This window comes from Ascaphus truei, chromosome 14, assembly GCF_040206685.1.
Source record: "Ascaphus truei isolate aAscTru1 chromosome 14, aAscTru1.hap1, whole genome shotgun sequence".
Taxonomy (NCBI): domain Eukaryota; kingdom Metazoa; phylum Chordata; class Amphibia; order Anura; family Ascaphidae; genus Ascaphus; species Ascaphus truei.
The window spans coordinates 58,344,606-58,367,058 of NC_134496.1; the positions used below are offsets into that span (position 1 = coordinate 58,344,606).

A 22,453-nucleotide genomic window follows, 5' to 3' on the forward strand; every position below is an offset into this window, starting at 1 on the left:
CGAGCTATTCAGGTAGCTCCGAGATTCACATTGTTGCTTCAACTTGCACATTCTCCTCTCGCCACCTGAAGAGTGGCGAGATGGGATCCATGATGTGATTGTGAATAAAACATTTCGTTTTACTACATCGGATTGAAGCCGGGTGTCTCTGGAACTGACACACATTAATACCAGCTCTGGAGACACCCTGCTTCCATCCTATGTAATAAAAATACATTTGCAGGCAGCTTCATTACCTTGGCGGCAAACTGCTAAGGTAATGAAGGCATTAAACATCAGTGCCTGGTTTATTGGGGGTAGAGGGTATGGGTGAAGGTTTTATTTGGCCCAGGGTGGGTGTTTAGGCCTACCGGGAGGGTTGCTTGAGAAGTTAACCCCTTCATCACCTTAGCAATTACTACCGCTAAGGTAATGATGGGGTTAACCCTCCCGCTACACATCCGGTAGGCATAAACACCCACCAAGGGCCAAATACCACCTTCACCCACCCCCTCTACCCCCAATAAACATTAAAATACAATAATCACTACTATCCAATACACCCATTGGTTATCTATGCCCTCAATGGGAGAAAAAATAACCCCAATGGCAATGAATGGGCATCCTACTTCCCACCCCCTCTAGCCCCAACAACCCCTCCAACTCCCTCCAACATATACAGTACAATAATGGGGAAAAAATCCTATTATCCAGATGTGGATAATAGCGCATTTGCCCATTAAAAATAAAACATTACTAGCCAGCACATAGTAAATTTAAGTTGTAATGACCCCTGCTATGATGAAGGCTGCCCTCGTCCTCATCTTCGTCCTCCATGTCTTCCATGGACAGCAACATTAAAATTAAAAAACTAACTACTGGACACTAACCCCTTAATTACCTTAGTGGTAATTTTCTGCTATATTAACTAAGGTGTTAACCTCGCCCGCTAACCACCCTTGAGGCCTTACCACCCTCCTCGGGGCAACTTCCCCCTCTCTACCCCCATCACCACACATACAAATGGTCAAAGGCACTAGTCGCCAAAAATGGCTAATAGCAAGTATACCCATTTGTCTGCAAAACAAAAGAAATACACAATAAAGTAATATAGACATAACAGTAAAATACATTTGTACTATTGTTTATGAAGGGAATGATGACAATGTAGAGACCTTGTGGATAGAAATTAGCAGTGGAAGTAAACGTACAAAGAAAATGTTTGTAGGAATATGCTATAAACCACCAAATATCTGTGAGATTGAGGAAGCTAAAATACTTTTGCAAATGGAGAAGGCATCAAAACTAGGTCATGTTTGCATAATGGGGGATATTAATTATCCATACTAGACTGGGGCAATGAGTTTAGCATTACAACAAAAGGAAACAGGTTTTTGGGGGTGCTTAAAGACAATTATATGACCAAAATTATTGATGAATTAACCAGGAGAGGGGCAGTACTGGATTTGGTAATATCAAACAATGTAGAAGGAATAGCAAATATTCAAGTCCTGGAACATTTGGGTAACAGTGATCATAACATGGTCTCGTTTGAAATAAAATATCAAAAAACAGATTACTTGGGTTCAACAAAGACCTTAAATTTTAGAAAGGCAGATTTTAATAAACTGAGGACTAATCTACAAGGAATACACTGGGATGCTTTTGCAGGGAAAAATGTAGAAGATAAATGGGCATTCTTTAAAACATTGTTAGAAAAGCACACTTGTCAGTGTATACCTTTGGGTAATAAAATAAATAAGTCAAAACCAATGTGAATAAATAAACAGGTAGGGGAGGAAATGGAAAAGAAGAGGCAGCCGTTTAGATTCTTGAAGTCTGTCCTGGAACAGGATTACACATTTTCTGTCTCCCTTTGCAGTTTTGACTATTCCTGTCTCCCTTGTTCAGCTGCCTGTAATTCTCCTGTCCCAGCAGCTAGCTGCACGTGTAAACTGCAACATTATTGCTACTGTAACGGGTTTCCCCCCCCCAATCGCAGATTATACTGTGGGTGCAGAGAAACATACGGTGTTACCATAGGTGTGGTGCGTTACCTGTTGGCTCACAGGAGGGCTGAGCTTCTGCCACGGGGAACCTGGGGCAATATATACTAGGGGTAACCACTTACTCAATTCAGCGCCTCCATCTGCGATGGCTCCCACCAGAGGGGGAGTGGTTCCTCGCAGGACAATCACAATTACCACATACAACTGAAGGGGTAATAACTAATACCTATTACTTAGGAACGTAAGATAACACACATCACGGCAATAACATCATAACAGGTGTCCCTCTCTAGAGGAGACACTTACCACTGCGTCGCGCAGGACGCTTTACCAACACCAGGTGATCCCACCCAGTGTCCATAGAGTCCCACCCAATGTCCCGCACTCTTGCAGAGAGAGGCAATGGGTGACTGCGCAGTCACAATTACACTAAGGGCCCGTTGGTGCACGTATGACTGTGTAGTACCTGCCGAGCACTCCGGTGCTCGGATCAGCAACAACTTCACAAAGGGTCAGACGCGTGATGATTCCGTCTGATCCCAACCTGGAGATATTCTCTGTGGCCCCGACTTGAGCCCGAACTCCTTCACTGGAACCGCAGCGTCCGCTGAGTCCCTACCTAACACTATAACAACGTGACACACACTGTACTATAGGCCGTCCCTACAGCACAGCATCCTTAGGTGGCTTAAGGAAAACTCCCAGGGCCTGCGGGGTTGCCTATCCTATGCAGGTAGGTCCCTGCACCCACCCTACTCGTAACACGGGCCCTGGGCCATGGCTCCCCGGATTGGTTACCGCTATGAACCCCCCAGTTGCCTCATACTACGCGCAACGCGGACCCTGGGCTATGGCTCCCCGGACTGGTTACCGCTATGAACCCCCCCAGTTGCCTCACGCCACTTGCAACACGGACCCTGGGCTATGGCTCCCCGGACTGGTTACCGCTATGAACCCCCCCAGTTGTCTTACGTCGCTTACCTCCTCTAATTCCTGCAGCAACGCTCTGCAGACTAACACTCAGCCCACTTGTCCCTTTCTGTTCCCCAGCTCTAACTACAGAAGTGACAGGGTCCCTAACCTGAGGGCTGTCCCTGGCAACACTCACTAACCTGGAGGGGAATCAGGGCTGACTTGGACTTTAGGGCCGTTGGCCTAGTGCAGGGAGTCCCTGAATCCTGCACCCTACCTCCTTCCCTGGGCTGCTCCTGACTCTGACTGCCCACGTAGCTGCAAGCCCACGAAATGTATCCTTTTCTTCTCCTGGCAGTCTTGCAGCCCTATTGGCTCCTATGAGGCACCTGGTGCCTCCCTCGCTAGGCCCTATGGGAATTGTAGTCCTGGGGCGCCTGTAATTACATTGGGGCCACGTGCGCGCCTTCCCTGCTCCTGCACTAACCCCTAATGGCCGCCGCAACATCTCCCTCACTGTCCCTACTCTCGCGCAACTCTCTCTGCCCGCCGGGAGCTTACTGCGCATGCGCGAACCGGCGCGACATGGCGGCGCCCTGCGCAAGAGCCGCCGGAGATCTCCTGCACTCCGGTGCGCTCCCTCCTCGGCCCCCACCCTCCGGAATGGCCGCCGGGTCTGCCGCTGGCCTCCGGCAGTACCCGCCATCGGTCCTGGCCATGGAGGCTCCGACGGAGGTCGCAGGGGGCAAAGGGTGACCTGGCTACACTACATTTGCCCTTTCACACAGTCCTAGTTGGTTGCCCAGACAACCTTCCAAGCCACATAGATAGAAGATTGGTTCAATCCTATCCCCTGGTTTTATAGCAGTACTTTGGTCCTTCGACCCTTCCTGCTTGTCACAGGAACATGTGCTTTACAACTAGCTGGCTTAGTGAGTACATGCTTCCTCCATTACACTCCTTACACATCCTTTTTTACCGTCCCTCCATAACAGAGCACCATCACATAGAGAAGCCCTCTCCCACCACATTACCATCTGCAAGTACCTTTTATATTTGTTTTTGACTCCCCCATTAAAGTTGAAGAAAATAAATGGACTCTGTGTGCTCTCTAAAGGGGATGAGTTAAACCACTGGACCCACTCATGTCCCACATGTGATCCTGGCTCCAGAAGAAAGTCAGAAGGGACGGAGGCAGCATATCAGAATTATAAGGAATGTAACAAAAATGGCAAAAGGGCAATCAAATTAGCAAAAATGGATAATAAAAAAAGAATTGCAACAGAAAGTAAGATCAACCCTAAAAAGTTCTTTAAGTACCTTAATAACAAAAAACAAAATCAGAAAAGAAAATATAGAACCCTTTCAGTGTGAGATGGGCAGGCAGATTTTTGGAGATAGCGAAAAAGCTGAGGTATTAAACAAATTCTTTGCCTCTGTGTTTACAAGGGAAGAATCAATTTCAATAGTAGTGCCGCAGGAGGAAGCCACAACCTGCATATTAATGAACAATTGGTCAACTGAGGAAGAAGTTCATAGGTGGCTTGAAAAAATTAAATAAGGCACCTGGCCCCGATGGCATACATCCAAGAGTTCTCAAGGAGTTAAGCTCAGTAATAGCCAAACCATTATATTTAATATTCAAGGACTCCATTTCCACAGGCTCAGTACCACAAGATTGGCGTAAAGCAGACGTGGTGCCTATATTTATAAAGGGAGCTAGATCACAACCAGGGAATTGCAGACCTATAAGCCTAACATCAATAGTGGGGAAACTACTTGAAGGTTTAATACGGGATAATATTCAGGAATACCTCATGGAAAACAACATTATTAGAAATAGTTAGCATGGATTTATGAAGGATAGATCATGCCAAACTAACCTTATTTGTTTCTTTGAGGACGTAAGTAGGAATTTAAAACAGGGTAATGCAGTTATTGTGGTCTACTTAGATTTTGCAAAGGCTTTCGATACGGTTCCACACAAGAGGTTGGCGTACAAAATAAAGCAAATTGGACTCAGTAATAATATATGCACCTGGATTGAAAACATGTTGAAGGACAGACAACAGAGGTTTGTCATAAATGGAACTTTTTCTGGTTGGGTTAAGGTCAGGAGTTGAGTACCTCGGGGATCGGTACTGGGACCCCTGCTTTTTAACTTGTTTATTAATGACCTTGAGGTTGGCATCGAGAGCAAAGTCTCTATCTTTGCTGGTGATACTAAATTGTGTAAGGAAGTAGAATCAGAGCAGGGTCATCCCTTAAGGTTGGAGGAAAGGAGATTTCACCAGCAACAAAGGGAAGGGTTCTTTACACTAAGGGCAGTTAAAATGTGGAACTCATTAGCCATGGAGACTGTGATAGTAGATACAATAGATTTGTTAAAAAAAAAAAAAGTTGGGCATCTTTTTAAAAAGGAAAAGTATACAGGGATATACCAAATAAGTATACATGGGAAGGATGTTGATCCAGGGAATAATCTGATTGCCAATTCTTGAAGTCAGGAAGGAATTTTTCCCCCTTATGAGATATCATTAGATGATATTTCACTGGGGTTTTTTGTTTGCCTTCCACTGGATCAATATACTGTAAGTACGGATATAGAATGAAGTATCTGTCATCTAAATTTAGCATAGGTTGAACTTGATGGACAAATGTATTTTTTCAACCTCATCTACTACAGTATGTAACTATGTAACAATGTAACTTTGATATACCTACCAGTGCAGTAGAGAGGGACCTGCAGTGTCCTGATTCCCTCTATCCCTTATTGACTGTCACACTGTTATTTGTTCACATGCAGAGTAATGAGGCAGACGCAGTGACACTAGACGGTGGTTTAATTTATCAAGCTGGCAAGGAATATAACCTGAAACCAGTCGTTGGAGAAGTGTATGATCAAGGTATGTGTGGAAACATAGTAAAGGTTAACTCCTTTGGATGCAAATAATCTAGTTAGAAAAGTAGAAAGGTAATTGTCTAAAACTAATTTTGTCATGATTTAGGAGATTATGTATCAACAGTGGTGTAATTCTAGAACATAAACGTTCTCTATGTATCAAAAAAAAACAATTGAAACAATATACATTTTTGGTGCGGCTTTTTTGTCCCAGAATTGTACTAAGCTAAGTTTAATACATGGCCACCTTAGTGCTTATACTATCATTAATAATCATATGCAGAGAGCAAAGTCTCCATCTTTGAGAGAGCAAAGTCTCCATCTTTTCTGATGCCACTAAATTGTGTAAAGTAATAGAATCAGAGTAGGCTGTAATTTATCTCTAGAAGGACTTGGATAGATTGGAAACTTGGGCAAGTAAATGGCAGATGAGGTTTAATACAGATAAATGTAAGGTTATGCATTTGGGAAACAAGAATAAACAGGTGACTTACAAATCAAATGGGGATCAATTAGGAGAATCCTTAATGGAGAAGAATTTAGGAGTGCTTGTAGACAGCAGGCTTAGCAATAGTGCACAAAGTCATGCAGTAGCTGCAAAGGCAAACAAGATCTTATCTTGCATTAACCAGGGAATAGATGGAAGGGAAGTAAACGTAACTATGCCCCTCTATAAATCAAAGTGTAAGAACACACCTTGAATACGGAGTACAATTTGGGGCACTACTCCATAAAAAAGACATTATTGAACTAGAAAAAGTTCAGAGAAGAGCCACCAAACTAATTAAGGGGATGGATAATCTGATTTATGAGGAGAGGCTAGCTAAATAAGATTTGTTTACATTAAAAAGAGGTGCCTAAGAGGGGATATGATAACAATATACAAATATATTCGGGGACAGTACCAGCTTTCAAAATAGTTATTAATCCCTTTAGGTTGGAGGAAAGAAGATTTCAACAGCAACAAAGGAAAGGGTTCTTTACAATAAGGGCAGATAAAATGGGGAATTCATTACCCGTGGAGACTGTGATGGCAGATACAATATATATGTTCAAAAAAGGTGGACATCTTTTTAGAAAGGAAAGGTATACAGGTGTAGCCCCATTTTCCCCATGTCTAGGGTGACTACGTGTGGTGCGCTTTACCTGTAGGCTCACAGGAGGCCCTGATCCTCCGCTGCAGGGAGCCTGGGGTATACCTGATTCGTTCGATGACAGCGCCTCTACTTGTGGCAGCGCTGGATAACCCCTTCAGAGGACCCAATATATTGAACACACACACTTGTATATAGTAACAGGTTTACTGAACGTAACTAACAATATAACACAATAACAAATATATTATGCAGACCTCGCAGGGCCGTACCCACACACAGTGCCCCACTGTCCCACCACCTTCTCCACACCCTGGTGAGGTTTCCTCAATGTACAGAGGTGTTGGGCACCTAACCACCATGGTGTCCACAGGAGCCAACCCACTCCAAAGTGTGCAGTAGCACTACCTACAGGAAGTGTGTGTTATAGTTGGAGCACTTGTTGGGATGTACCACCAGCTGATGAAAGGGGCACGTCTGGTCCCATGCTGTCGCTGTCAGTGATGGCGTCCGCCTCTATGTGGGGTGGACTCCGGCTGGAGTGTCCCACCATGAAGAGAGTATCTTTGTTTTGAGGTGGTGGTCTCGTCCCAGACCACAGGCCGCAATCACTGCTCGGCGTTGCTGCTATGTCCCTGACACTATACACACTAAAGGGGCAATGTAACATGAACATTTATGTAGCCCTGTTTCCCCTAGAATACAGGAAGACTACTAATGCTGCATAACCTGTTAGCTCGCAGGGCCTGAGCCTCTGCCACGGAGGGCCTGGGGCAATATATATATATGTATGTGTACTGTGTCTTAAAAGATGCAGCGCCTCCACCTGCGATGGCTCCCAGCAGAGTTGTTCCTCACAGGACACCAATATATGACATACACGCAGTGCACAAAATAACAGATACCTTTACTGATTGCAATGATGACTTATATGCATAACATTCACATACTCCTCCCAATAGAGACACAAGAAGCCAAAGCGTCATGCAAGACGCGTCCCCCCCCCCTGTATTCTCCCACACTGTGTCCAATGTCCCACAACCACAACCCCACGTGTATGGTGCCCGCGCTGCCCTTAGAGTGAGAGTGTTACAGTTGGTGCACTTTGGTGTAGAGTTACCTGCCGAGCGCTCCTGCACTCGGACCGCAGACTAATCTTCGCACAGGATCCGCAGGCGCGATGCTTTCCACGATGCTCCTCCGGGGCGATCCCACCCGATAGGTATGAATGTCTCTGAGGAGGTTTGGTCCCAAACCTCTGATAACAAACTGCAGTGACCTCTGTGTCCCTGACTTTACACACTACTGGGGAAGGTTCCTGATCTAGGGCCTGTCCCTACAGCAACCACAAGCTGACTGTGACTCAGGGGTCTATCTGGGGCCTAGGGGATATTCTGGCCTAGTGTAGAGGCTACTTGCCTCTCTACACATAGAGCTCCTACCTCTTCCCCTTCCTGGTCTGGGCTGAGCATAGTGCTTCCCTACGCAACCTCCTATATATCCTTCCTGCAGAGTCCCTGTCACCCTATTGGCTCCCTGGCATCACCTGGTCTCACGGGTGCTCATGGAATTTGTAGTCCCCTGCTCTAGCCCTCCTCCCATTGGTCTGGGCTTCGTGCGCTACCGCAGCCACTTCCTGCACATGCGCGAACTCTCTTCCAGCACCGTCGCCTCCCCGACTCACTGCGCAAGCACGAGTACCAAAATGGCGGCGCCCTGAGCACTCGGGCCGCTGCGGAGCCTCCTATGCAACAGAGCGATCCCTGTATACTCTGCAACCTTCCCTGACTCTCCCACCGCAGCGGAGGTGAGGGCAAAGCTGAGGAACCTGGCTTAATCTAGTTTTACAAAGGTACTTAGCTAAAGCCAGCAGAATTAAAAGGCAATGAATCTGCATTATTCATTTGATGTTTGGGTTTTTTATTTACTCTGGTGGCCTAATTCTTTGAAAAACAAAACAAAATAGATATTATCTTTATTATATCCAAATTTACACGCCAACCCATCACTGCTAGAAGGGCCAGTAGTGAATTGATTGGTTGATGGTTGATTCCTATACCTACCATGTGCTTTTATGTTTAATGCACTTATTGTAATATTGATATCCTAATGTCTGATTTTTAAAGCGCTGCATACATTATTGGTGCTATATAAAGACAAATATACATACAATGCTTGGACCAACAGGAAGTATGGAGAGCGGGAGACCAGGTAATACTTTGTGATCTGCTGTACCTTTGAAGTTGGGTAAGTGTCATCGCTGTGCTATGTGTGGATGTGAAATGATAGAGTGGTGTTATTGTTTGACAGATGTGGGAACCTCATATTATGCAGTGGCTGTTGTCAGAAGGAATTCCAGCATCACCATAAGCCATCTAAAAGGGACAAAGTCTTGTCACACTGGTATCCAGAGGACCGTGGGGTGGAATGTCCCCATTGGCTATCTCATTGATAGTGGGCAGATGTCAGTCATGGGATGTGATATCCCAAAAGGTAAGGAATAAACAGGGAAATTCTCACTATGTTAATAATCTTCAAAGTGGATGAGCAGAATATACAGTGTACCTGTAAATTAAAAATAAGGTGTCCCCTGCTGATCTCTGAAAGAGGTATAGTGCACCCCCGCCCCCCTGAGAGATATGGCGGCTATGGGGTATGTGCTGCTTTACCTGTGGCTCACAGGAGGCCTGAGCGTCTGCTGCTGGTAGCCTTGGGTGTACCTGAGTCGACAATCGGTAGCGCCTCCACCTCCACCTCCTACTATGTGGGATAGTCCCGTTACAGGAACCCAATACAATAAAACACACGCTAGCGTGTATAACAGTTTTACTGCAGGCAAAATAATACTGAGCAAATGTATACACAGTTCCACCCACCCAGTCACGCACGACCGTGCCCTCCAATATACACCAACATACTGGCGATACAGTCCCCAAAGTACCTAGGGGCGCTTGAGTACCCAATCACCCTGGTGTCCCCAAGTATCCACCCACCCAAGTGTGTGAGACAGCGCTGCCACACTAGCGTGTGTATAGTTGGTGCACTTGTTGTCACCTGCCGGGGTACTCCAGCACCGGGTAAAGTCACTACGAAAAGGATAGGATCCACTGATCCAGCCACGGAAGTTGTCAGCGATGAGTCTGACTCCGTGTTGGGTGGTATCCAGCTCGAGGGTCCCACACTGAAGGGAATCTCTCATAAGGAGCTGACGGTCTGCTCCCAGACCACCAGAGGCCAGGATGGAGCCGCGTCCTTGCTGTGTCCCTCACACTGGTACTACAGAGGCAGTCTCTCTAACTGATGGGCCTGTCCCTGCAGCATCCACAAGCTGAGGTAAGTTGAGGCTTAGCTGGGGCCTAAGGGGGTCTCTGGCCTAGTGCAGGGGCCACTGACACCCTGCATATGCACACCCTACACTTCTGGTGTCCCAGCTCCGACTGGCGTGGTCTCTAGCGCGCGTAAAGTAACAATATCTCTGCTGCAGGGAATCACAGTGCCCTATTGGATGCCGTGGTCCATGTGATGCTTCAGCCCTATTGCCTTCTTGGAGCTGTAGTCCTCCTGCAATGTTCCTAGGCAATGGCCGCTGCACTCCTGCTTTCTGCGCATGCGTGACTGCAATGCGCATGCGCGGCCACATCCATAATGGCGGCGCCCTTCTATTGGAGCCACCGCGGACTGATAGCGACCCGCTCGGCATCTTGACTGCCCGCACCACTCAGCAACCTCCCCTGCTGTAGCGGAGGTAAGTGGGACCCAGGGGAGAACCTTGTTATAGAGGTAATGGTTATTCCCTAATCTCATAAAGTATATGTTCCTCTAAAGCCATTATCTTATTTTAAAACACACAGGTATTATGAGGGGAATGGAAAATTTGAATGGCTGCTTTGGCAAATGATTTAAACGATAGTTTAGGTATGGGGAGTGCAAACTTTTTAAGCAGCGCCACCCTGCCAGGCCTCCCCCGGTCTCGCGCCCCCTCTCCTATCTTCCACATTCATCAAATGACGCTCCGGGGTTGCGTGACATCACGTGACCCGCGACGTAATTTGGCGACGTCACATAACCCCGCTGCGTCATTTGATGCCATGTTGCCATGGAGACGCGTCTGAAACAAGGTAAGTTTCCTTGTCGTAGAGGCCTCGCGCGATCCCCCAGCATTAAATTAAATGCCTGGGGGAAAAGCGCGGGGCCTCTGAAATGGCACGTGCCCCCCCAGAAAAAACTCCCGTCCACCCTGGGGGGCACGCCCCCCAGTTTGCGCACCACTGGTTTAGGTAATATGTCAAATACAACTGCCGGATCCAATCAGAGTGCCAATAATCCTCTTACATTTGATGCATATGGAATACTTTCCCACACTGCAAGTTAATTAATAAAGGTATCGGCAGTAATTAGTTTCTTTGTATTCTGCTGGGTCACATCATGGTGCCTCCCTCTGCTTGTAGCTGTGAGCAACTTCTTCTCCATGAGCTGTGTACCTGGAGCCAACATGCCAAGTTATCCACTATCCCTCTGCGAGTTGTGCAAGGGAGATGAAAATGGAAACAATAAGTGTGAAGAGAATGCCCAGGAGAGATACAGTGACTATAGTGGGGCTTTCAGGTACGTTCAGGTCAGAAGGATAACATTTTTGTTTGCAGTCAATGCAAGAAATCCATTGATTCTGTCTCCATGTCTCATATATATATGTATCTGTATCTGTACCATGTTAGCCGAGCTTTAATAATCAAGAATGAATACAGTAGAGGCAAAGTTTATTCTAACATTTGCCGTAAACTAGCCGGGTTACATTCTGGGTGTGTGCTGGGTGTGTGCTGGGTGTGTGCTGGGTGTGTGCTGGGTGTGTGCTGGGTGTGTGCTGGGTGTGTGCTGGGTATGTTCTGGGCTAGTTTGAGGCACGTTTAAGGCATTTCTGCATTGACTAACGACCCATAGGATTAACACAGCAGGGATCCCTGGCAGTCCAATTCAGTTTGAATGGGACTGCCAGGGACCCCCCGCTGTTAATCTGATAGGCCATTAATCAATGCAGAAATGCTGGGGCTAGTTTAAGGAAAGTTTAAGGCATGTATTCAGAATGTACCTGGGTGTTTCCTGGGTTTTTTGGGGAATTGCCACTGGTTTTTGTTCGAATAAGAGTTGCCTCTACTGTAGATGATACCATTTTGTGGCTAACGAAATGCTTTTATTTGTGCGAGCTTTCGAGATGCTCTGATCTCTTCTTCCGGCGATGTTACATTGAATAAAGCAGGCAAGGTTTAACTTAAAAACAGTGTCTCTTGGAATGTTGTCTGTGACCAGAGCCTATCCCTCCCCGCTGTGTAGTATGCGATTTATGACTGCAGGTGTTAAATAGTCCCTGAATGTTAGTGATGTAAGAGTGTGTATGTATGTATGTACATATAAATAAATAAAGAGCCCACGGTGTATACAGCGCTTTACAAAAAGGTGTGTGTGGAGTGGGAGTACATATTTCAAATTGTCTGTCTGTCTTCAAATCATCCCTTGCTGTGTCTTAATTCAATTTAGCTTTCACACTTGGTTTTTCTAAGATAGGTGTTGTCCTGCCCATCTGCTTTAATGTCCTTCACATGTGCTAATTAAGTTGCTTGGGCCAGCCAGGTGACTTTTTAAAAGTATATAAACAAACCCACAGCAGCCATGCTTGAAGTATACATGCTTAGAGCTGCAGTTCAGTCAATATCCTGCATGTGTTTTTTTTAATAAATCAGTTCTGTAGTAAGAAAAAATACTTTTAGCATTTTCTGTTTTAAAAAAAACAACTTTGAAAGACCAATTTTCTTGTATTCTATTTTAACAGCCATTTGCTAAGGCACTGCCCCTTCATGTCCTGTCACAAGCCCTGGCACACCCCTTTGTTAGCCCTGCCCTCCCTCTAGCACATGTCAGTGCATGAGTGCTCATGAATATTCATGAGCTTCCACTGACTGACAGAAGCAAATAAAAACATATGCCAGCTCTAATTATGTCACCAAATTTCGCCTATCAATACATGGAGAACGAATTGACCGGCAGCTATACAGTTCTTTAGGTAATTAGAGATTGCACACATGAAACTATTGAAGTAAAAAAATAAATTAAAAAAAAAAAAAAAAAGACTGAACTGCAGCGTTAAAGTAGAATGTTAGATGAAGTTTAAAAAGAAGTGGTAAAGTGGACACCACCTAATGGTTCTGATTCCTACTTTTGATCTACGCGGGAATTGAGGATATAATCCCAGACTGCACATCTCAACACTTAACTATTGCTGTGATGCCACCTTTACTTTTTATATTTGCTGTAACATCACCTATTTTCACATTATGCACTTCCTTCCACCAGCCTCCTTATGTTTCTAACTCTATTCATATATCTCCATCTCTCCTTTCTTCCCCACTTCTCAGTTTACATAAACTCCTTTCCTACCTGCGCCCTCTGACCCCCCACAGCTATACACCCTGCACTAAAACACACCCCTACAAATCATCCTCACACATTCTCTTTCTTTCCATGCTTCTCCTCCTTGCTTCTGGGGATATCTCTCCCAATTCTGGTCCCTGCCTTATTTCTACTTGCTCTCGCCCTTGCCTCCCACATGCAACTTCTATTCCTTCTGGTGTCAACCCCTCCAACCTCATACCCATCCCCTGTCACCCTCCCTCCTCTCTCCCTTTCTCCTGTGCCCTTTGGAATGCTTGCTCCCTCTCTAACAAGTTCCTCTCTGTGCATGACTTCTTTCTCTCTCACTCCCTGCTTCTCTTTGCTATAACTGAGACCTGGCTCACTCAGTCTGACACTGCTCTGGAAGCTGCCCTCTCCTATGGTGGCCTTTCCTTCTTCCACACTCCGTGCCCTGATGGCATGGGTGGAGGCGTGGGGCTCCTGCTCTCCTCTCTCTGCCGTTACCGAACCCTTCCTATTCCTCCCTCGCTTGCTTTTCCCTCCTTTGAGGTTCACACAGTCCAGATCTTCTCGCCTCTCCCTGTCCACGTGGCGGTCATCTATCGCCCACCTACCTCTAATCATCCCCCCTCTGCCTTTCTCTCTCACTTTGAATCCTGGCTCTCTTTCTTTCTCTCCTCAGACTCCCCTGTTCTTCTCCTTGGGGACTTAAACTGCCACATTGATGACCCTTCTCTTCTTTGGGCCTCCCGCTTTCTCTCTCAAACCTCTTCTTTTGTCCTTCAACTGTGGACTGCAGCCAGCACCCACAAAGATGGCCACTACCTAGACCTGGTTTTCACTAAAAACTTTTCTCTCACCCATTTCTCCCTTTCCTCTCTCTGACCATCACCTAATCTCATTTTCTCTCTCTCGCTTCTCCCCTCTCCATCTCCATCTAGCCCTCGTTTTTGCAGAAACCTGCGCTCTATTAACCTACCAGCTTTTGATTCCACTTTACGCTCCTCCTTCTCCTCTCTCAGTTCTGCTTCAGACATTGACAACCTGGTCAGGAACTACAACTCTGCCTTATCCTCCTTTCTTGATCTACATGCCCTGCTTTCTCTCTGCCGTCCTCGCCCTTCTAACCCCAGACCCTGGCTAAATTCCCACACATGCATGCTGCAAGTCTAACCCACGCCGACTCTTTTCTGTCTTTGACTTTCTACTCAGACCACCCTCGGCTGCCTCCTCTTCTTCCTCCATCTCACCTCAGGACTTTGCTGACTTTTTAAGGAACCCTAACCCTAACCCTTTTTAAGGAAAAGGTGGAATCCATACATCAGAACATCCCATCTGTTGCCTCCTCCCATCCCACACCGCTTCCTAACTCTCCTCCTGCCTTTCTTGACTCTTTTTCTGCTATCTCGGAGGAGGATGTGTCACTGCTGATCTCCTCTTCTCCCTCTACCACCTGTCCTTTTGATCCCATTCCTTCCCATCTCCTAAAACCTCTGGCTCCTTCTATAATCCCTATGCTCACACAGATTTTTAACTCTTCACTTTCCATCCTCCTTCAAGCATGCAACCGTTATACCATTACTCAAAAACAGCAAGCTTGACCCCTATTGACCTGTCTCCCTCCTGCCTTTTGCCTCCAAACTCCTTGAACGTCTTGTACTCTCTCGATTGCTACACTTTCTCAACACCTATTCTCTTCTAGACTCTCTACAATCTGGCTTCCGCACTGCTCACTCTACTGAAACAGCCCTCACTAAAATAACCGACAACCTCCATGCTGCCAAAGACAGAGGTCATTACACTCTGCTCCTATTACTCGACCTCTCTGCAGCATTTGACACTGTGGATCACCCTCTTCTCCTCCACATTATCCATACTCTTGGTATTCGTAACAAAGCTCTATCCTGGATCTCCTCTTACCTCTCCCATCATACTTTCAGTGTCTCATTTGCTAACACCTCCTCCTCCTCTATCGATATATCTGAGGGGTACCCCAGGGCTCTGTCCTGGGACCCCTTCTCTCTTCTCTTTACACACTATCTAGGGGACCTAATCACATCTTTTGGGTTTAAATATCACCTCTATGCTGACGACACACAAATTTACCTTTCAACACCTGACCTTAAACCTGCTATACAGACCAAACTTTCTGAATGTCTCTCTGGAATATCATTCTGGATGGCCATCCGCCGACTGAAACTTAGCATGGCAAAAACAGAGCTCCTTATACTTCATTCCAAACCTGGCCCTACTACCTCCTTCCACATTACTGTTGGAAATACGATCATTCACCCTGTAGACCAAGCACGCTGCCTAGGGGTCACACTCGATTCCTCTCTCACATTCTCCTCTCACATGCACAACGTTTCTAAAACTTGTTGCTTTTTCCTCCGTTTTTCCTCTGTTACTCGACTTCTAAAACTTTGACTCAGGCCCTCATTCTCTCCCATCTGGATTACTGCAACCTCCTGCTGTCCGGCCTCCCTGCCTCTCATCTGTCTCCCCTACAATCTATCCTAAACGCTGCTGCCAGAATCACTCTACTCTTTCCTAAATCTGTCTCCGAGTCTCCCCTCCTGAAATCCCTCTCCTGGTTTCCGATCAAATCCCGCATCTCATACTCAATTCTCCTCCTCACTTTTAAAGCTTTACACTCTTCTGCCCCTCCTTACATCTCAGCCCTAATTTCTCGCTATGCACCATCCCAACTCTTGCGTTCTTCTCAAGGATGTCTTCTTTCTACCCCCTTTGTAACTAAAGCCCTCTCCCGCCTTAAACCTTTCTCACTGACTGCCCCGCACCTCTGGAATGCCCTTCCCCTCAGTATCCGACTAGAACCATCTCTATCTACATTTAAGACCCACCTTAAGACACACTTGCTTAAAGAAGCATATGAATAGCACTGTGGATAATCCTGGACACATGATACATAAAGCTGGCCCCCTGCAGACGCACTTACTAGAATTCCCTCCTACTGTCTCTATTCGTTCCCCTACCTACCAATTAGATTGTAAGCTCCTCGGAGCAGGGACTCCTCTTCCTTAATGTTACATTTATGTCTGAAGCACTTATTCCCATGACCTGTTATTATTTGTTATTTATATGATTACAACATGTATTACTACTGTGAAGCGCTATGTACATTTATGGCGCTATATAAATAAAGACATACCCATACCATTGATATTGTATTGTATTGTAAGTGTGGGAATGTAAGAGGGTGTTGCATTACTAAAAGTGTGTGAAGATACTATGTTGTCCCTATTGGTATATAGGGATGGAATTACATAGAGTATTTGTATGTGTAAGAGACAGCTGTGTGTGGATACATGTAGTGCAGTATGTAAAGACATGGCCATTAGCACTCATGGGAAGAGAGTTTTCTCTTGTCAGAAGTGACTCATAAAACTGCGGTCTCGGTTTAGGCCACCGCTAAATGTCCCGAACAGTTGTATAAATTTGTATTCATGCAACCGTCTAAATTTCGGTGTTCTAAGATTACCTTTGGGTATGGCCACCTTCAGATCGTTCATCTTATGGCCAGAGTCAGAGAAATGTTCGCCGACAGGACTGTCTCTTTTTCCGCGTGTGATGCTATAGCGATGCAGATTCATTCTCTTGTTTAGCCCCTGTCCCGTCTCACCTATGTAGTTGCAGCCCCCTGGGCATTTCATGCACATGATGAGGTACACGACATAGCTGCAGGAACAGGTGAACCTTCCTCTGATTTTGTATTCCCGATTCCTGTGCGATATTTGTATTGTGCCCGCTGTGTAGAGCATTGCGCAGGTTTTGCATCTTGTGTCCTTGCACGGTCTTGACCCGCATTCAGTTGTACTGTTGAATACTTTACTCCTCACCATCATTTTCTTGAGATTATGGGGTTGTCTGTATGATAATAAGGGAAGACCTGTTGCAGTCTTGTATCTTCCTGGAGGATGGGTTGTAGTTCCCTGGCTATCTTGCATAGGGCTTCTATGTGTGGGTTATATCTGACCACCAAAGGTACTCTGTCGCTTGTCTCTTTCTGTCTGTATTCAAGGAGATCACTTCTTGGTATTCTGGTGGCTTTGTGGATTTTCTGGTCTACAATTCTGTGGTTATACAAAAACGGAGAAAAAAGGTTGCGCACTGCAAAATAAAAGGGCTGGAGGCAAACATAGAAAAATATAAAAATGCTTTAATTAAGGTGCATAATAGCCTAAGCTAAAGGGGAACAAAAAGAAAAAAGGTATCCCTAACACGTTTCACGCCTTAGTGGCGCTTTATCAAAGGGTATCCTCCGTTAAAATATGCTTACCTTAAATAGCAGCCCGAATGCGGAAGTATCTTCGCGCCAAAACCACTGTGACGTCAGATGGTATGGGACTAAGATGGTTGGGCTACGGAAGCTCCAAAGGGTAAAAATACCTCCACACTGGGACGCAAAATAAGGAAGACAACAGCATACAAAGATACAAAAAGAAATCAATATAACAAGACCTAAAAAATAATAACAACGCAATCGTAAAGGGTTAAAACAAGAAAACAACGAAAATAATCATAAGAATAAATAGAAAAGCTCAACACAAAAATATATTAAAATATAAAAAGAAAAGAAAACGGAACTTATGGTAACCATGGTGACTACTCTTAAGTATATAAACAAAAAGGTAATGAAACAACAACAGTATGATAATAAACGACTGCAATATATATAATAACGAATTAATTGAAAAATATATATATGTGCATTAATATAAACATGTGTATATATGAACAAGATACATTATATCCACACATACACATGTGTATATAATAAAAGTGCTTTAAGACATCTGTAAACGAAAATAATATCAAACAGATGTAGGGAAGAATATATTTAAATATGTATATAAGTATAATAATTAGATTAAAAAAAAATCATATTTATTGCAGTTGTGAATATAATATAATATTTGAAATAAAATATATAAATAAATATTTAAAAAAATGTAAAGAGACAACGTATATAATGATAGAAGATCAAACAGAATTGAAAAAAATTCAAAAAAATTCAAAGAAATCCACAAAATTCAGAAAATTAGAAGCACAGTAAAATGAAATCAAACAAAATAAGATAATAATATTAATCAGAAAAATTAACAAAATGTAAATCAACATATTTACAAAAAATGAATGAGCTCCCAATCTTGATTAATTCCAGTAGGAGACAATGAATCCATACTGTAAATCAGAACATCTCACATCTGTTGAGCATGTTTAATCTATCTCCCCCCCCCCCGAATGGGGGGTGAAACATGCTCAACAGCCGAAAAAGAGAAGTTCTGGATCCCACCCATAGGGCACTGCGAAAAATGTCTGGAAACTGGGTGTAGAGCAGTATGTTTTTTAATGGCCCTAACATGTTCCATGATTCTAGTTTTTAGACATCTAATCGTACGACCAATGTAATGTCTTCACAGCCACAATTCAAAATATATACAATTTATGTAGAATTACAATTAATAAAGGTATTAAGCTTAATATTCCTCTTGGGGTCAATAGTATCAATGCTATTAATAGGAATGGCATATTGGCAGACACTGCAATGGCCACACTTTAAGAAACCTTTAGGTATGTTAGAAATGGGTCTTTGATAACGCGAGTCAAATAGACTGGGTGACAGAAAACCAGCCAAAGATTTCGCTTTTCTAAAGACCCTTTTAGGTCCCTCTTGTACAATACTAGCTAAATCCCTATCCAATTTGACTGTGTCCCAATGTTTGTGAATAATGTTCCTAATATAATCTGCTTGTCTAGATTGGTGTGTAATGAAAAAAGGAACATTCAAATTCCCCTTATGGCATGAGGTACCATCACGAGAAAGAAGATCTCCCTGATTTAATGATCTAACCCCATCCAGGGCTTCTGTAATGTGTGATTGACTGTATCCCCTCATCAAAAATCGATGTGCTAGATCCTTATATTGTATTTCAAAAGATTCTTGTGTTGAACAGTCTTTTTAGTCTCAAAAATTGACCTTTGATGAGGCCCTTTTTTAGGGGCCTAGAATGATCACTATCATACATAAGAAAAGCATTGTGAGAGTTGGGCTTCGTGTATATGTCAGTCTGAATGGTTTTGTTAATATCAATGTACAGCATGATATCCAAGTAACAAATATGTTGATAATTAATCTCATAAGTGAACGTGAGGTTATAGTCATTAGTGTTCAAAGTGTTAAAAAAAGACTGAAATAAAGAAAAATCACCATCCCAAATAAAAAACAAATCATCAATATAACGCCTGTAGAATTTAATGTGCTCCCTAAATGAATTGTGATCACCAAAAATAAAAATAGATTCCCAAAAACCCATAAAAAGATTTGCGTAAGAAGGTGCAAATAAAGTACCAATAGCAGTGCCCTTCAGCTGTAAATAAAACTGTGAATCGAAAGTGAAATAATTGTGTGTTAACAAAAAAGAAATAGCTTCCAATAAAAATGTGCTCAGTGAAGTGGATAAATCAGATAATTGGAGAAAATGCTGTACTGCAGCAATCCCTTGCTGATGTTGAATAATGCTATAAAGTGACATAACGTCCATAGTCACCCAACAATACAATGTCTCCCATTTGAAATCCTTTAAATCAAGCAATAGTTGATTGGTGTCTTTTAGAAAGGAGGGTAAAGCTTGAAACAGCGGCTGAAGAAATTTGTCAATATAACGGGAGACACCATCTCCCAAAGATCCAATGCTAGCCACTATAGGCCTGCCAGGAGGGCAGGTACGTGACTTATGGATCTTTGGGAGATGGTAAAAGATGGGGACAATAGGATGTGTACAAGAAAGAAAATCAAATTCCTTATTATTGAGGACACACAGGATTTTGCCCAAGTCAAGCAATGCTCTTAACTCCAAAAGAAAACTATTGGTAGGATCCCTATCAAGTTTCCTATAAGTAGTACAATCCCCGAATTGTCTGAGGGCTTCCTGTTTGTAGTTGGCCGAGGATTGTACCACAACTGCACCCCCTTTATCTGCATTTTTTATTACAATAGTATGATACATTTGAAGATTCAAAAGTTCTACTTTCTCTTCTTTTGTAAGATTGCCAGGGGAGAGAGAGCTGTAAGTACAAACCTCAGCCAACTTTCTAAGGTCTTTTTCCACTAGACGTCCAAAAGTTGTAATGTAGTGACCCTTAGATGTATAGGGAATAAAGGTCGATTTTTTTCTGAAGTCAGTGTGTCTAGAGACAAAGAAGTTAAGCGTGGGATCTTCATCATGACATAAATCGTGTTTAGACAATAAACTTTCCATGTCTGAAATGGTACAATATTCTTTGAATGTAAGGGGAGTGTGGTGTGGGTCAATAACCACACCCCCATCGGCACCAATAGGTGCCAAAGAGGCTAGGGTAGACAGACCCACACCAGACTCACCAGCAAAAAAAATTTTTAAACAGAGTTTACGAACAAAACATTGGAGATCGATAACAGTGTTAAACAGTTTGAAATTATCAGATGGCGCAAAATTTAGCCCCTTATTCAGGAGGGATAATTGGGCTGGTGTCAAAATTTTATCTGAAATGTTAACCACATTATTATTGCAAACATCTAAGAATATTTCTTTCTTTTCATGGCTCCTCTGGCCCCCCCGCTTCTTCCTAGATCTCCGCGTCCTCTTCCTGACCAGTTTTTTGCATCCTGATCTCTATGTGATTGGTGCCAATTAACGGACTGTCCTGAAGCATATGAGATGGATTGATCTCTGGGGTCATCTCTTGAGTGATAACCAATTCTGTGGTTATATGCACGGTTTATGAAATCCGATCTCAAGGCTGTAATCCGCTTGCCTCTGTCTGCTGTGTCTGCGCATATCTGGTTGTATCGTATGGCTTGACTGTAGATGGTTGCATGCTTAGTGTGTGTCGGGTGGAAGCTGTTGTCCCTCAAATAGCTGGCTCTATCTGTAGGTTTGCGGTATACAGAAGTCTGTAGTTGGTTGTTCTTTATAGTAATGGTGCTGTCTAGGAAATATACTTTGTCCGGGGAATGGGTGAGTTTGAGGTTGATGGTCGGGAGGAACGTATTGAAGTTATCATGTAACTGTAGGAGGTCCTGTTCACCAGAGGTCCAAATCTGGAGAATGTCATAAATGTACCGAAGGTATGTAAGGGGTTTCAAGTGACAGGTGGAAAAAAAGTCACTTTCCAGTTTTGCGCAGAACAGCTTGGCATACTGTGGCGCCATCTGAGTGCCCATAGTGGTCCCGGTTGTCTGGACGTATGTCATTTCCAAATGTGAAGTAGTTATGGGTCAGCATAAATTCGATGCATTTAGTCACTGTGTCTGTGAGTGGCTCTGGCGGTCCCAGAAAATATCTGCAGGCTGAAATCCCATCTTTGTGGGGGATGTTAGTGTAAAGTGATTCTACATCCATGGTTGCTAGTAGTGTTCCTGTTGGGAGGGGGCCAATGGCATTCAGTTTGTTAAGCAGGTCGGTGGTGTCCTGCATATAGCTGGGTGTGTTCCTGACAAGTGGTTTTAGAATGCCTTCCACCCAGCCAGAAATATTCTCAGTCAATGTGCCAAATCCAGAGATAACAGGGCGCCCAGGGTTACCTTCTTTGTGAATTTTAGGGAGCATGTGGAATGTGCCAGGTTTTGGGTTAGTTGGTATCAGGTCCAGAATTTATTCTCTTGTGTGGATTTTGAGTGTTTTAATGATCCTGTTGAGTTCTCTCATGTATTTTTTTGTTGGATCCTCCTGCAGTTTGGTGTAATACTTTGCATCAGAGAGTTGTCTGTGCGCGTCCCGCAGGTAGTCTGTGGTGTTCATTATGACCACTGCTCCTCCTTTATCCGCAGGTTTGTTATGCTGTGGTTGGCCTTTAGCGATTCTATGGCTCTCCTCTCAATCAGTGCCAGATTATACGTTTGTTTCCTTAATTTGCCCAGGATGGTGGATTTGGCTCTGTGTCTAAAGCTTTCGGTGTAATCGTCCAGTTTGTGGGATCCAGTTGGATTTTTGCTTCTCCCTGCTCATGTGCAATGGCTCTCCTTCTGCAGTGTTGGCACGATCTTGGTTGTGTCTGTCATGAAAGAACTTCTTAAGACGCAATCTTCTGAAGAACTCTTCCAGGTCACTTCACAGCTCAATCTGGTCAATAGGCTTGGTAGGGCAGAA

At 44.2% G+C, this 22,453-nt stretch overlaps 1 protein-coding gene across 1 annotated transcript in view; it reads left to right on the forward strand.

Annotated features, from left to right (window-relative positions):
* MELTF (melanotransferrin) overlaps nt 1–22,453 on the forward strand; it is an 87,210-nt gene that overhangs the window by 28,566 nt on the left and 36,191 nt on the right. The window contains exons 3-5 of the mRNA XM_075571160.1: nt 5,707–5,806; nt 9,207–9,389; nt 11,345–11,501. Of these exons, the coding sequence (XP_075427275.1) occupies nt 5,707–5,806; nt 9,207–9,389; nt 11,345–11,501 (440 nt within the window). The remainder of the gene's footprint in view (nt 1–5,706; nt 5,807–9,206; nt 9,390–11,344; nt 11,502–22,453) is intronic.